Consider the following 16,784-nt stretch of genomic DNA (forward strand, 5'->3'; position numbering starts at 1 on the left):
GGCCAATGGTTACATTTTAATGCAGTAGCTGCTGTTTGAGCAGAGAGAGGCTGTAGGTAGGTTGCACACATGTAGAATTTAAATACTTATTCTTATAATATTACTCCATACCATATAAATATAATGTATATATTTTAGGTTTGTTTGTAGATTTGTGATCTTGTGCTCAGGTTCTTTGTGCATGTGTCACGTGTGTGTGTGTGTGTTTTTATGCCCTCAGTCATGTACTGTAGTTGCTCAGTCCACTCCTCTCGACATGCCAACACTGTTTCCCTGTTTTTATTTGTGATAATTGACCTTTTACCACATCAACAATGGTTTTCTGTGTTCAGTCAGTGATGGGGAAACCTGCAACAGTCTCACAGGTCAGAATGAGGTGCCGCGCTGTGGCTTATCTCTGTGGGTATTATGGGATTTTTGCCTCTTGTAATTAACTGCCAGAAAGTAGGGCCACTCCTGTGTGCTTCGCCCAGACTGAAGTCAGTCAGTCTTTGTTTTGATGTCCTCCTCCTGAGTCAGCAGTCTATTTAAAATAACAACATGTATTTAGTGGGAGAGTTTTGTTTAATATGTCACTGTTGGAAGTGGGTAACACTTAGCTTTGCTTTTCTCTGCAACTACATGTGGAAAAATGTTTTTTCAACTTTGAAAGGATATCTATATTTAGATATTATAATTAGGGCTGCAACTAATGATTATTTTCATAATTGATTAATCTGTCAATTATTTTCTTGATTAATTGATTATTAAAAGGTTTTTGCCTCACTATGTGCAATGCCTTGAGATACTGTATGTTGTGATATGGCGCTATATAGATAAATTTAATTTAATTGAAGTAAAATGGTGAAAATGTTGATCAGTGTTTCCCACACCTCAAAATGATGTTCTCAAATGTCTTGTTTTGTCCAAAAACCAAATTCAGTTTCAATTAATTATTTGTGATATGCTTCAAAAAGAAATCAACCTTGATTAACTGATTATCATAATAGTACTAACCCTTTTTGATTGATTAGGCAGCAACATTTTTATTATTCAACAAAAAATATATAAAATTGACCTAAAGTACAAAAAAACATCAACAAATCAGCAGTTTTTTTCTGTCCAAGAATTTATTTAAATAAGATGAAGGCTTTGTGACTCATGACACTGGTTTTTCAAGTGCAGAGTGCACAGCTGTTTCACGTAGTATGGTTGTTATGCTTTTTACCAGCATCAGCTTTCAGAAAATGTTCAACTGCTGCCTCCATAATTACAGCATAAAGGTAGTAATTATTTGTTCTCGGATGGTTTAGGGAACAATTTGATGTAAAAAACAAAACAATTCTGAGGGGATTTAGAGGGGAGCTATTAACTGACAATTGAAGATGGTATTTTTAATTGTGTTTTAATTAATTAAGAACTGTTGTGATTTTGTTGCTCTAGCATGAGACCTTATATTAAACCAGGGGCAGGTTCTCTTTCACAGGGTCTTTCATAGTGCAATGTGTATACAATAGCTACAATGGACGAATAAACAGCTTTTCATTTTATGATGCTATCTGAAGGACACTGTAGTTTCTCATAATACACTGGAATGGGCAACAGATGTTCAGTTGCATCTGCAACGTCATCCTTAGATGTAACTTAAGTGTCCACACGGATCGTTTAAACATACATATTGATGCTTGGTTGAGCTGGAGGTTGGATTTAAGGAGTGTAAAAGCTACAGTGTGTGTTGACAATGTCACTGTTAGAGTAATATATAGTTTTCACAGTTTTATATACTGTGTGTACATATGTGTGTGTACATATATATGTGTGTATATATATATATATATATATATATATATATATATATATATATATATACATATATACATGTACACACACAGTATATAAAATTGTATATATGTAACTATATATATATATATATATATACATACATATGCGTTTGTGTTCTTTGTTTGCCTCCGTATATCTATATCTATTTGTCCAGCCCTCTATGTTGTTTAAGGTGACTCTTTCAGTCAAATAACAGAGTGATTAAGAGACATTTGGGATACATGTTGGTTTTTAATTGTAAATTTACAGCTGGTTGTTTTGTGTAGTGACAGATCACATGACTTGAGAAACAAACGGATATTACATTTGAATAAATACAGCATCACCTGCTGTACATTTCTTTGGAATTTGTACACAACTAAGACACAGCAGTGCTTAAGGCAACATACAATATCATACATACTGTAGTTTACAGTATTAACATTACAACCATAAGAAGTGTCTTTGGAATGTGACATAATAAGTTGTAACTGGCGACGGCTTCTTTTTCGTAGGTAGAGTAAACCGTGCAAATGTTCTCTCCTGAGCCTTGACATGTTTTGAAACTGTGCTTTGAGCTTGAGGAAAGCGATATTGAGTTCACACATCGTGGACACACGCACAGGCAGCCACAGTCCACTGCAACGGTTCACGTCAACAGAACATAGAGGACTTTGTTACAAGGTTGGCGCGGAGGACGGCCATCAACACCTCTGGTGATTTTCTAGGACCGACACGGGTGAAGGACAGTGGACCTACATTTATCTAACGGCACTTCTCTGATCTCATTCCTCTTCTGCTGACAGAACAGATAAACACATTGGCACAACATACAGAGAAGAAAGAACCACTCTTCACATAACAGATGGTTGAATTCATTGCATGCTAAGAGAGAGTATGCATGCACACATTTCAGACTGCCCTCTGCGGCGTTTTTGTTATTATAAAGAGTTGGATTGAAAATAGTTGAGAACATATTATTTTTCACCAGTATCCAGAATTACTTTGGTCCAAATGTTTGGACAAAAAAAAATTATCTGTACAGACTTCCAGTGACAACAATAGTTACCTTTGGAAGAATGCAATGGCATTGCACTTGTCATCTTTTGATGGACAGTGAATGAAAAATAAGTAAAGAACACATTCCACATCAAATCAGGCATGTTTTGTGCCCTTCGAAACATTTACATACAAATATTTTGTGTCGTCAGACGATAGTGTGTATCTTCTCTAGCTGCTGATCTTGGTCAGCATCTTGTTGATGGCCTGTTTGACGTGAGTGGTGGAGCTGCGGCGTCTGGCCTTTCCCTGCATGGCCTTGCGCCGCCTCACCTCGCGGCACAGCTCGTGGAAAGCCTCGGCCACAGCACCGCCGTCATCGGCACATGCCGAACATTCGTAGAACGCACACGCCATCTCAGCCGCCAGCCGCTCGCCTTCCTCCGTGCCAACCTGCCTGACATGGTCTAGGTCTGACTTGTTGCCCACCAGGACCAGCGGGATATTCTTCGGTTTTTTCACTTCCTCCAGCAAATTCCGGAGCGGCGCCACCTCCTCAAAGCTTCCTCGGTCTGTGATGTCATACACTATGATGAATCCATCACCCCAGCGCATGTGCCCTTCCTTCAGCTGAATGTCCTCCTGAAATCAAAAACACCATTATTAAAACTCAAATTTTCAAAGTAATAGTTGAGCATTCTGGGAAATATTTTCAGTCCCTGTGCTTTTGTCCTTCTCTCTGCTCACTTGCACCTGAATTAAAGGGGCAACACACAGGTTTCGTGTCCCGATGAATCCTGTTAAGTGATTGCCATGAAGGAAGTTGCAGCAGTAGCAAAGGCGCCTGTAATGACACATGTACTTTTCCTCATTGTTGTTGTGTTGTGTCCTAATAAGTAGCCATTCATGGAAAACACAGTGGATATCGAGGAAATGCTATTGTGTGCAGTGTTTTGGATGTGGAGTCTTTGTAGTTTCTTTGTGTGCTGCAATCAGCCTGGTGGCAAAGAGGACAACATCGAAGAAGCATGTTATGTTTGACAAAATAAATGTAGTCCTGCTCCTTATTCGATCATGTAAAAGCATAAGCGTGTTATCCCCATTTAAGTGGGCCCAAACTCCATGTAGATCTGACTGAAGAGAGGCAGACAGATTCTGATCTCTTAGTTGTTAATCAAGGAAGCTTAGAAATGCAGCATTCCTCCAGGAGAGCTTGACGTTTGTGTTGCTGACCAGCGTTTGAACCTGGGATTTATGAGCTTAGAAGACTCCAACTCCACAAATCATTGTGTGTTGATACAATCAGAGTCAAGAGCACTCTGACACACACCACAGCCAAGTCTAGAAACATTAAGACCTCTGCCTTATCCCTGCTGAAAATAGGCAACACTGTAATTGGAGTGAAATAATTTGGTTTAAATGTTGCAGGAGAAATCTGTTGCCAGCAGAACACCTACAGCACACACCACTGCTATTTAATCTTCATCTTGAGGAAATAATCATTTTTAAGTGCCACTCGATCTCAACCACTCCCACAGCTTGTCCCCATGTGTCTTCCCAAAGTAAATGTCAAATAGCTGCACTGAAGGCAACCAGAGAAAGCTGTAACCTGAGTATTCATCTGAGTTTCTGAAGGTGTGCTGCATTAAAAACAAGTGGAGCCAAATCATCATACTGAATCATATGTTTCCCTGTGTCTGCTGTCCCCTCTCTTGGTTCAAGTGGATATGAAAAAAAATAACTTAACCAATAATTTGTTATAATAAAATAAAATAATTTTTTCTATCACTATTTTGTTATAACTGAAATACAGTTGTTTGACATGATGGTAGGATCATTTCTCTCACCTGCCCTGCAGTGTCCAGAATCTCCATGGTAACAACCTCGTCATCAATGTTAGCTTGATGCCGATATGTGGATTCTGTAAGACACAAAAGACAACAAAGAGTTAATCCATTTTATAAACATTCAATCCAGTGTGAATCATAATTTGATGTTAGTGACACCTGATAGGGACAACGGGTGCTAAAGACATGATTTAGTCGTCTGATTGGATCTTTGTTTGACCACAGTTCCTATCACTGGGTTGTGGCAGGTAAAAAAAAGAAGAGAAAATCTGCACACATCAGCAAGCTGTTGGACCCTCTTGGTTGACCAAGGATGGAACTCCTGCATTTACCTGAAGTGACCGCAGCTTCACCGCGAGCTGGCTCAAAAAACAAAACTAAAAACTAAAAAACAGGATAAGAGCTTCTTAGGAACACAGGTGTGAACTGTGACCGTGACCTTTCTTTCCACTTTGGACAGCACAGGAGTTATCTGCCTGAATTGCTCCCTTGTTTGGAGAAAAGAAAAAATCCATCTGTGTAAACACCTCAAAGAGTGCACTGACGCCCTCCAAAGCCTCCTTGTCAAGAGATTCCATGCAATTTCGCCGTCATCTCTACCTGAGGGTTTAAGCCAGCACTTGATCAAAGCTGTTTGAGTTTGTGACCCCAGTTTCACAATTGCTTTCAGCTTGTGAGTTATGTTTTTTTTCTGCTCTGCTACTTGCTGACGCATGGTTAATTTGTGAAGGAAGAGCACTGGAATACTGCATTCCGTTTACAAGGAAATTAAAAGAATAAATCAGTATTTGAAGAAGTAGCACACATCTGGAGGCATTTTCATTTTTTATCGTCATTCTTATTTCACTCTTTTAATTGTACCTTTCTTGTGATGCCAGAATTAGTAAAACAGCCCTGATGAATTTATCTATCCAGAGTGGTGTATGTCAGTGATAAATAAAGCTTGTGATCTCATTGGGATTGAGATTTTGCCATTGCTGAACTTTAAAGCTTAAGGATTTACTGGAAAAAAAAAACGTATCACATTCACTACTTTATTGATCCACCTGACTGACATGATAAGATAATGTCAACCTGGTGTCTGGCTGATTAGTGTGGTCAGTTTACATCTGTGATTTATCTCTCTCATATTTAAATGCTAATTTAATAGAAATGCAAATTTCTTAGCAAAATGGCATTTCAAAATGTATTCACACCTGATCCCATGCTGACATACATACATTTTCATGTCACTCATCAGTTTGTACTAAAACTGGAAGCTTCATAAATTGTACTAAAGCTAGCATTTTAGTGACCTGACTGGATAACTAACTTTTCCAAGGCTACTGGTTAGAAAACCAAGTGGAATTGTAAACCAGTAAACTATGCTAACCACCACCTGTGTTGTATTTTGTGGTAGAATGAAAACGGATTGTCACTCCTGAATTGATTATGTGCTGTATCTTGAAAACCTTTTTTACCTCCTTGCTAAATTGCCTGGCTGTTGATGAAAATTGTTTTTAGCCTGTGCAGACAGTAACACATAAGATCAGTGTTGTTTCTGAGATTCTCTGTGACAGGAGAGCCTAAAATAGCATGTCTGAATCTTTGTTGTTGCTCCAGTCCCTGCATGTATGGCCTGCTGTGTCCCAGGTGTGCACTTTCCTCCAGGATGAACTGCATCCTTTGACGAAAATGAAATGTCACTGAGAGCCAGAGGCGGAAGTAGCATGGCGATTTATAGTTGTTTGGCTGGAGGCTTGAGGAGCAGCTCTAAGGAGATATGTGCCTGCGACTCATGGGACAGTCTATTTCAGGAGACATCACTCCGTCAGCTGCAAACAGCACCTAATCCGTCTACGTCCACCCGTCTGTCTATTTGTTGCTAAAATCACTGACAATGGGCAGGGCCAAGATGATTTACCCTTGCCCTGCTATTCTTTTTAAAGGTCTTGGAGAGAAACAAATGCAGTAATTTTCCTGGCAGCAAGTAATCTAGCCCTCATAATTCACAACCCCTCAGTGCCTGAAGGCTGTTTGGCACACAACAGAAAGAGCAAGTATCACGCCAGACTCTTAAGTGTCAAAAACAAGAGCCAGTCGTTAATGCATGCTCCCTGAAACTGGTCCAGTTTTACAGTACCTTTACGCCAACTTCTATCCCCACATATTTCAATTTCAAATGTTCTTACTGCACAAAAGTGATGCAATAATAAGCACAGTTGATGCTACAATGCCAAACTGATTTGAGTGCAATAAATTCAGTGGTATTTATTCCCTACAATAATATTCTGTAGTAATAAAATGTCAGATTACTGAAAATCAGGCATTCAGTTGCTGGTATTATTCAAAAATATGATTGCAATGATCTGCATGTACATTCACCAATGGCTTTATCTTTTGCCAGTTGTTGGTTACCAAAACTGCTTATCTATTGTTGAATTTAAAGTGTTTGCATTACCTACTTTCCACCCTTAATCTGAAACTTTCATGCAGAATTACATGTTTTAAAAGAATGAATTTGATATCTCTTCCCAAGCTACCCCTTTTTCCATCATTTTTTAAATGGTGTATATATATATATATATATATATATATATATATATATAATAAATAATGTAATGTATACATTTCAAAGAAAGGCTTTGAAACTAAACAATTCTTTTGTGATGACACAGTAACATCAACATATTTATGATCAATTTATCAAATTCTGCCAACATAAACCCTTATAAATGTTACACATTTGACCTTTTAGAGGTAAGTGAGACATCACTATTTAATAAGAATGAGGTTGTGCAAGAGCAAGAACTGGCAGCAAGCTGTTCGTCTTGTATTCGAATGTGCGCTATAATCAGTTCAATCTTGCATGGATGTTGGTTGGACTGTTGAAATTGAACAAAATCATATATCTCCATGGCATGTTCATTGCTTTGCCCCACACTGTAAGGCCCCAATCTCCAAGCATGCCTGTTCTCCACTGTGGAAAAGAGCGTTGGAGACTGCCACAACCCATAAATGAATAAATAGGTAGATTAAAGTTGGAGCTGACTAGTGCGACGTAGACACTGGAATGGATAATGAAATGTAGCCCAGGTTGTAGCAGTAACTCCAGCAGCCAACTTTCACATACGGTATGGGGTGGAGGTGTCACCTGAAAGTGCTTCTCATAGACTTCGAATGGAGCAGTGTCAAACCTTGCTAAACTGCATTGTGGGTCTGTTGCTTTGCTTGGCCTGCTTTATGAGTAGCAGAAGTTCAGAAATGTACAACAAGCTCAAGCGCTGACACCATCTGCACATCCTCGTCAGTTTTGCTATGACGTTCACCATGACAGGACCAAGCTACAGGACATGCATTGTTAGAGTGGTGCAGCTAAAGTCTTGTTTTCCACCCCAACAACACCTAAAAATATCAGTGGTCGTCATAGTCATTAGTTATGACACACGAGCCTAATGGCTACAAGATTGTGATCATCATATTTTTTCATGAAGCGGTGACTGATTTAAAAATAGCAACTATGTTACTGAAGGTCTGATTTTGCTGGTAATTGCGCTGGGGTTTTTTTTTTTTGCACCTGATATATCATTAAAAGCAGATGTGCTGCAGTGTAGAGCAGCAGTCCACAGACTCTAAACTCTGGTGTACAGCCAGGAAATGAAAAGCAGCTCACAAAGAGGCCACGGTGCCTTTGTGCCCTATAATTATAGTATGTGGAACTGGCGCAGTTGGCATCAGTGTATAAGAAGGTCAGACCTATAATATGCACAGAAAGCAAACCTATACTTTGAAATATCAATACAAGCACTAGATTGTTGTTAATTAACAATTACTATCTAATCCATGCATCCATAGATCAAACAAAGAAAGGATTGATTATTTGGCATAATTGTCACCAACCAATGTATTGGGTGATTTCTTACAGTTATTTCAGAGATAATGTAGTCAGTATCAACAAACCTTCCACTCTGATTCTCACGGTCATCAGGCAGGGTGTGTTCTGCGTGTTGCGAGGGCGGGGCTTTGACAAGCGAGCAGACATGAGAGCATGGGATGTTTTGGTTGCACCCATTGCAATGTAGCTATTGCAACCTTTCCCAGACTCTTCCCACATTGGATTGTCTTTATTTCAACAGATCCTTAAGTATTTTTAAGAAACAGATTGCAGACTCTAGCTTTAAATTTCACCCGTCTAACTCACCTAGCTACCTTGTACGTGTCTGAAGGCCAAAAACATACTTTGTTTCCCTGTGCTGTACTTGCTCTGCTTGTCTCTGCTTATAAATGACAATAGCACAGAGACGCTTCCTTCTCTCTCTACTGGTGTGTTCCTGCTCATGCCACCAATACCTATTAATGACAAATGTTTTTGTACTTTCAAAATAAAATGGAATATATATTTGTAAAACATGGGAAAAAAAGTACTTGCATACAGTTATTATAGTTGATGGAAGGAGACGGGATACTAGCTTGTAATATGTTCTGTATCATACAGTCCTGATTTATTGTATTGTATTTACTTGTTTCCTGAAGTTTGTACATAGTCTACTCAGGGTTTATTATTTATTTTGTAAAAAATAAAAAAGATGTTAGTAATTCTGTATTTGACTACAGGGAAATAAATGACTGACAGTTTGAACACTGTCAAAGACTGATGTGTTTTTTTTTTAAATTTATTTATTTATTTAGTTATTATGTGGCTTTAGTAGATTGATTGTCAGTCTAGCTGTTTACCCTGATTCCCATGTTAATGCAAAGTTAATGAAGCTGTTCTACAAGAATATGTCAGTTGAAAACTACATGTTGCAGTAGTGCAAGCTGTCGCACTAGAGTATGGTGTTGCAGCAGCAGTCAAGCTTAGTTACCATTGCAGCAGAGGCAGCAGCAGTTGTACTGATCATAGCAATTATAACAACAAACAGATATGGCAAGTCTCTTACCAAGTGTTGGGTCGTACTCCCAGATGAAGCGCCTGGTGAGAAATCTGACCACCAAAGCTGCAGAGAGGATAGATAAAAACATGTCAGCAGGTTCATCTTAATGGTTTCCAGAATACATTCAGGAAAATGAATGTAGGATTATCACAAGGATATTTTTTTCATATTGTGCCTTGAACATTGATTTCTGACTGTGGGTTAATAATATTGCTAATTCTATGAGATTATTGTCCTAATATGTACATCCACACAGTCCTATTTCAGTAGCTAATCAATTGTGGATGAGCCCTCAAGAGGCCGTGAGATCCAAAACACTTAGAGACTTTCATCTAAATGCTAATAACTACAATAACCGTTCTGCATCATTAAGGTCGAGTTCAAACAGCCTTCAGGATGAGACATGGGCTCTCAAACTTCATCATAAGATGCTTCTTTCATATTGGCTATTAAGTCTGCCCTTATCACCAGTATAAACAAGCATCTCCCGCAGGTCAGTGACTCACTCTGTTAATGGCTCATCATCAACAAGTAATCTGCTGCATGGAGATGCTGGTCTTGTTCTTTTAGAATGAAGGAGGCCATTGAATGTGTATTGCAGAGAGCCAAAAAATGTGGACTGTTGGACTGTGTTTTGTAATTTTGAAAACAAATTAATTTTAGGCACATCAACCTAAGCATTGCAGTGTAATTTAATTGAAACACCAACATTTGTTCATCCTTTAAACAACAGCAAGTCACTGCTGAAGGACTGTGCAACAATTCTGCACCTGTTTTATCTGAACACTAAAGTGTTTCCCAACCTTCAATGGGAAAGCATGATGCCATTGAGACTTGCCCTTTCTATGAGGGTGCAAAATGACTTCCAATAGGAAAATAAATATGTAAAATCCAACTAAGTAATAGCTATCATCTCAAATATATGCAAATATGCATTTGCAGCTGTTTATCCATCTGAATGTAAGAGATAAATGAAAAATGTCAATACCACTTTGTACATGAATATTGAGCTACAGCCAGAAGGTGATTATTGAGTAGGAACCTTCTTTGCCTCTTGTTCATCCTTTTTTTTTTTTTTTTCTTTTAATGGAAAACAGAATGTGCAGGGAGCAAGGACATTCTTGAATAGGAATGCTGGGTAAATATGTTGGTTAGCAGTACAGGAAAGGAGGTGATCAGCATGTAGAGATGGACATCTAGAATCTCCTTGAGTTATCTCCTTTAGGTTCAACATGCAGGTGACAAATCGTCCTTGATCTGTGCATATTGAGCTGAGTTTTAAGAAAAAACATATAAGAATATTGTTGTGTTGCTTTTGTGCTATATTTCACATCAGTGGCCATAATTTACACAGGAAGTTACAACAGAATAGTCTATTTCAAGGTAAAGAGGGCGGTTGTCAGAAATCATAATGCAGCATTTTTCATTTGAAAGAGGGAGAAAGAGGAAATTCTTTTCCTCTTTGGTTCAGCTCCAAAAGGCAAACTCTAACATCTGTAAACCTAGCAGTCATGTAGAAAGAAAACAATTACTGCTGCATGCTCCTTTTTGCTTTGCACCCTTTATACCTAAAGTAAATTATTTGTTGCAGAATTATGTAATCTTATATAAATACTGGAGCTTTTTTTTGCATTTTGGTAAATTATTTGCGAACAGACACCAAGAGACAAGTGAACAGGAGTGGTCCACTTGAGTCCAGGTTAGGTCTCTGTCTCCACGTCTTTTTTAAGCTGCTGCTCAAGGAAAGGAGATAATGAGGAAAGAGCTGTGCTATTGAACTAGGGAAACAAACCATCCATCTCAGCCAACCCCTTTTTCTTTTCATAATTAGGCAGGACAAATAGTGTGAAGAAAAGCAGTTACATCAGCCAGACATGTCATTATGCTTCTACAGCACTTAAGTCCAGCCTTTCAGCTCAGGTTAGTGTTTGATGATTCAATTTATTAACTGCACATATGGAGTAGCCGTGGAAACGCTTCATCCTGGTTTCTTGGCTGCTGCTAATTAGTTGAATATTAATGTGATTTCTAGGAGAAATTGTGTTTTCATGCAACAAAGACTGCGTGACTTTAGACCATTCTCTGAATGTACTGAACGCAGAGCAGTAGCAGATTATCTTGCTTTTTGAGAAGTTGGACTGACACACTAAGTTCTTTTCTGGTCACCCTTACTTCTCTGCTTCTGTGCTTCATTTTCCCAATGACCTTCTTCCATGCAAGTTCTGTTACAGTGGTCTAAATTCCAGGTGAACAGAACAACCAATGGGGTGTGAAGTCCTTTCCTCATTAGAGGTAACCATATCTCCTGCTTTTCACTGCCACTGGAAAGAAATGTACACATAATAGAAAGGAGCCTTTGTTAACATGCCACGTCGTGGCCCAGATGCACTAAAGGTTTGCACAAGGAATAGTGTGAATAGTAGTGTGCAGTGTTTCACTATGATGACAAGGTTACAAGTACAGGTGATTCACTGACTGGTCAGTGAGAGAAAAGCTGATAAATGTTGGTTTTAATTGCACCAGTTTTGTTTTGTTAATCATTTTTTAATTCAGTAAAAATGTTCCCCTCTGCAGGTGTGCTAGAAGGGAAAAAACACAGTGGTGTGGTTGTAGCCGTTGTACCACGACTACACGCTCCCTCCTGCTGCTAACCTGAAGCTGCTATCAACTAATAGTAACCATGACAACTGCTGAACTTTCGCATTGTCAACAAAAAACCCATGGTGTGTAAGCTATGTTATGCGCGTGTAGCATACCACAGGACATCTGTGCATGCATCATAAGGACGTAGTCGTAACTACGAAAACACAGGCAACTCGTCTGTCCTCATTTGGAGCAAAACCTCCTCAAAATTCAACTCCAAAATTCAAATGCAACCTTGACCATTCGGTGGTGGAAAACCCTGGATCTAGGCATTTACTGGTCCTCTCCAGAGCAACATCTCGGTTCTTCTTTTGTCTTCTCGCAAACTGGAAAAGTTTAGAGGGAACGTGATATTCCTCAACCAGTATTTGTTGAGGAACATCACGTTCCCTCTAAACTTTTCCAGCTAAAGTCAGAGCTATGAAACAGATCCAATTTGTATCAAATCTCTCAGTCCAGACTTCACAGAGCTGCTGCTGCTGCTGCTGTTTGCATAAACTGAGCAGTACCAACCAAGTCCTCAGATTTACAAAAGTTTGCCAAAAGCTGCCTTTGTCTGAAATGACCTAATCACATTAGCAGCAGAATGTTGGACTAATTGCAAACAAAGTAAGAGCAATTAGAGGGGCCCAACAGTGTTACTGATTGAACAGTCTCTATTGATTCCCCATGGTCATAAGAAGGACCCCCATAGCTCTTTGGTCACTTAGTCCACAATAACATCTCTTTACTTGCTGGCATGTTGTGCTCTCCCAGTGCTGCTCAGCTGCAGTTAAGTTCTGCACCTATTGTGTTCATGTCATGTCAGGTCATACTGGCCAGCACTGCCGATAAAACAGGCAGGCTTACTGAAAAGAAATCAGATGGCAGAATCAAAATACTGTATAAAAATAGCATAGTCGTATTTTTTTTGTAAATAGCATTTTTAAGCAATTTAAAATGAATCCAAACTAAACTTTTGCTATGCACACAATGTTCTACAAAAAAATCCACTAAGTTTTACATGATGCTCATGGTACATGGAGTTGATAATCACTATATCTGGTGTAAATTTGCTCCTCAGCTGGCAACAAACGTTGTTTTCCTCATGGTTTACGTGATAGTAGAGCAGTGAATCATTAACCAGACGAGCAGTTTCTGGGGTTTTATTGCATTTCTGTCAGAGGAAATGCAGACGATTGCTGTCCTGCTGTTCTGTTGGCAGACACACAGCTACAATTTAAGAAATGATGTGACCCTGAATGCTTGTAAAGGACTGAGGCATAAAAACGACGTTTAGAGGAGCCCTCCACCATCAAATCAATGTCATGAATCTTCTCCTGAACACAAGTAACAGTTTCATTCCAATGATTTCAAGTGGTTTAAGATTCTGAGTCTCTTTACAATGAAATTGCTTTTTGTTGCAGCCTTCATTTCTAATCCCCAGCACTGGTTGCCTGTTGTTGAGATAAAGCTTACATTTGGCACTGCTCTGTGCAGTGATCATCAATTTATGATTTCCTGGAAATCTACTCGGCATTTCAACAAAGAATATAAAATGAAGACATTCTGATCCTACAGCTTATTTTGTCAAAGCTCAATCCATTCTTCTGAACATGAGTGAGGTTGTAAGATACCAAATTGAATGTTAAAAAGGGAACAGTTGAAATATTGACCTAGAGTTGTCCTTTTAGAAAACTCAGCAGTGGGGAAAGTCTGGGGGGTAGTGACACTAACAGTGTTTTGGCGACAGAGGTTACACAGATTTAAGCCTCAGGACTAAACTACTTGAATTGAAGAACACCATGCTCAGCATAATATGAAGTGAAAGATGGATACAGTGAGAAATTGTTGCTTCCAGAGTTCACACAGATTTATTCACCTTTTTTAAATAATGTGACAGATAAAGAGTCTAAAAGTACTGTGATGTCATTTTTTTTCCGTTAGTTATTGTGAAATAAAGTAAAAATATATCATCCCAGCTTTGCTGTTAAATTCTAGTTTGTACAAAGTGAAAAAGCATTGTCTGTATTTGTTATAATGTGGGATTATTATTTGTTCCCACTGTGATGTGGCAGCACTGACGATAGAAACGGGCAAAATTAGTTACAAAAGTGCCCAAAACCACTTCCTGAACAAGAGGCCAGGCTACTTTTCTCAGTCTCTGAGCTTTCCCAGAGTTCCTTTCACCACTAGTCTCTCCCTGGGGCATGTCTGAATCCCACACTACCAACACCCGGTCTCTCAGTTGGACAGATGAAAATGACATTTCTTATTAGAGAAATTTATGCATTCATCCCTGTGGAAAAGGCCCTATTGGGAGTGTTCTTGACAGTCCCCGGGGAAACATTCAATCTGTGTCCTCAGCCAAATATAAATGAGATCGAGTCAGACATCTCATCATCTCTGGCCCTTTCCAGATCAGATCACAGCTCGCCAATCAGGCTCCATCCATATTTATTTGGTTTACTAGGTTTTAACCGATAGCCTTTAAGAAGGGGATTTAGGGCGTCTAAAGTGAGCAAACTAACAATAACGCAAGGCATCAGTAAACATGTCATCAGAATGGCGTCACTGTCTGGACCAATCAGAGACAAATATTTTACTTGGAGGGAGCAGAGCTTCAGGGGAATTCTGTGTGGAAGACAAACAACGGTTTTCAGTGAAATGCAGTAAATTTTCAGTAATTTTCAGTAAAATCCAACAAACACCAACAAAGCTTTTTTTAAAGAAGGAAAACCAAGCAATTGATATTTATAAAGTGTTTTTGCAACTCTGGGTAAGTGTATTACCCAGGGACACATCAGTATACTGTATGTGGCAGAACTGGGAATCAAACCCTCAACCATCCAGTCAAACAACAACTTCTCCTACTCACACCCCCCAATCGCAAGTGTTAAAAGTTAAAGCACTTTGCCTAGAGGAAGTTAGCTGTAAACATGAAAAATTCAATCATTAATCATTAGATTAGTTACCTAGCTACAGCTGATACACATCTCAGATCTGATTAAATCAATATTGTCCTCTAGAAATGAGAGACATCGTCTCCTGTGTCTGATTACTTAATTATTTAATTAAAGTAATGTTTCCACTGTCAATGTAAACAATGTAGACTAAGTTTGTCATATGTTGAAAAATGTCAACATATGACATACAGATTTCTTTCTGAAGATTCAAATAATCATGAAACTGGTGTTGTTTTGCCACAGAAGACCTACAGAGAAGTGAGAATGTCCTAGTGTATTCATGGGTATGACAGCCTACCATTTAAATTTGTTTTGCAGGAAACAGTCACTGCGTCACAAAATGGCATTTTGGCCTCAAGCTCTGTAATGTTTTCACAATAAATCAAACCACAATCAAACCATCAGGCCTTGCAGTGTTTTACTATCCTGAGCAACTAATTATTTTCTCTTATGTAAAGCGCAAACATCAGACAGACCTTTAGTCTTTAATAAAACTCATAGTGACCAGTGTGATCGACTTCCTTCATGCTTGAGATGTTTGCTCCCCAGTCTGCCTCATACAGAATAATGTTTAAACCTTTCAATACACCTTTAGTGTGATACACTTTGCCTTTGCAGTGCGAAGTTGGGTGTCTTATTGTAAAAACAAATCCCAGTAAATATCAAGTTCAAGTTGAATGACAGTAAAGGTCAGACAGACTCCCCCGCGTGAGTTCTACTTTGGACAAACTCCATGTGCACACACAATGGCAGAGAAGGGCGGAGCAGCCGCTCTCCTGAGGGCCCTGCGGCTCAGTAAAGTGGGACACCAGAGAGGCTTTGATTTCACATCTCTGAAGATGCAAAAGGGCAGCAGCTTGTAGTTGTGTGGTTAGAACAGGGAGGGCGTGAGGTTTCAGACACTGCATTCATCCCTTTTATTTAGTCTAACAATAGTCCCACAGCATTATTCAAAAATAGCCATGTGTGAGGCAGATAAAGGCTGAGATGCTCAACCACAGATTTTCACTGTAGTCATCAAGTAAAAAGGTAAAAAAAAAAAAGGCTCAGGAAAAGAGAAGCAGCTGGTTGTTTCCATTAAGGCTGACTTGTCGACAGTGCTGTGGAACTAGAGGCTCATTAAAATATTTAAAATATTATCACACACTGACTCAGACTATTAAAATCTTCAGCTGATTGATTGAAAAATACATTTGTTTATTTTTTTTTCTAGTAAGCTGAACACACATCTGAACCTCAAGGCAGCGTAGAAAGAAATTAGTGTGGATAAAAAGGAAGAGGAATGTATACTCCAATAGAACCAAACACTGTAATCCTCTGTGATGTGTGATAGATGAGGGAAGTCTCTGTATCTCAGACAGTGTTTGATACAGTTAATATGCATCTCCTTCCCTGCGTAGCTTTGTTAATTATGCCATAAAAAAACTCCAGAGCTGTGATCCATCTACCGTAAATGCTTATAAAGACAAATCTACCAATTTTTTGGCCAATTTTCCCTCATCCACTGTACATCCGGCACCTGTCCTGTAGCTAGAATTAGAGGCCTCGTGCCAAAAGCCCCGGCAGTGATGACATCATTTCTGGCACATGCAGCCTTGCATAACTTTAGTTTAACGAGTGAGCTTAACAACATGAGC

General features: G+C 39.0%; 1 protein-coding gene across 2 annotated transcripts in view; it reads right to left on the reverse strand.

Moving 5' to 3' along the window:
* Positions 1–2,032: 2,032 nt before the first annotated feature.
* Positions 2,033–16,784, reverse strand: part of rerg (RAS-like, estrogen-regulated, growth inhibitor) — a 28,038-nt gene continuing 13,286 nt past the window's right edge. For both annotated transcript variants that reach the window (XM_058626120.1, XM_058626119.1), the window contains exons 3-5: positions 9,566–9,622; positions 4,647–4,720; positions 2,033–3,441 (exon numbers count right to left, since the gene is read on the reverse strand). In XM_058626120.1, the coding sequence (XP_058482103.1) occupies positions 3,031–3,441; positions 4,647–4,720; positions 9,566–9,622 (542 nt within the window). In that variant the 3' untranslated portion in view covers positions 2,033–3,030. The remainder of the gene's footprint in view (positions 3,442–4,646; positions 4,721–9,565; positions 9,623–16,784) is intronic.

This window comes from Solea solea, chromosome 3 (assembly GCF_958295425.1).
Source record: "Solea solea chromosome 3, fSolSol10.1, whole genome shotgun sequence".
NCBI lineage: Eukaryota > Metazoa > Chordata > Actinopteri > Pleuronectiformes > Soleidae > Solea > Solea solea.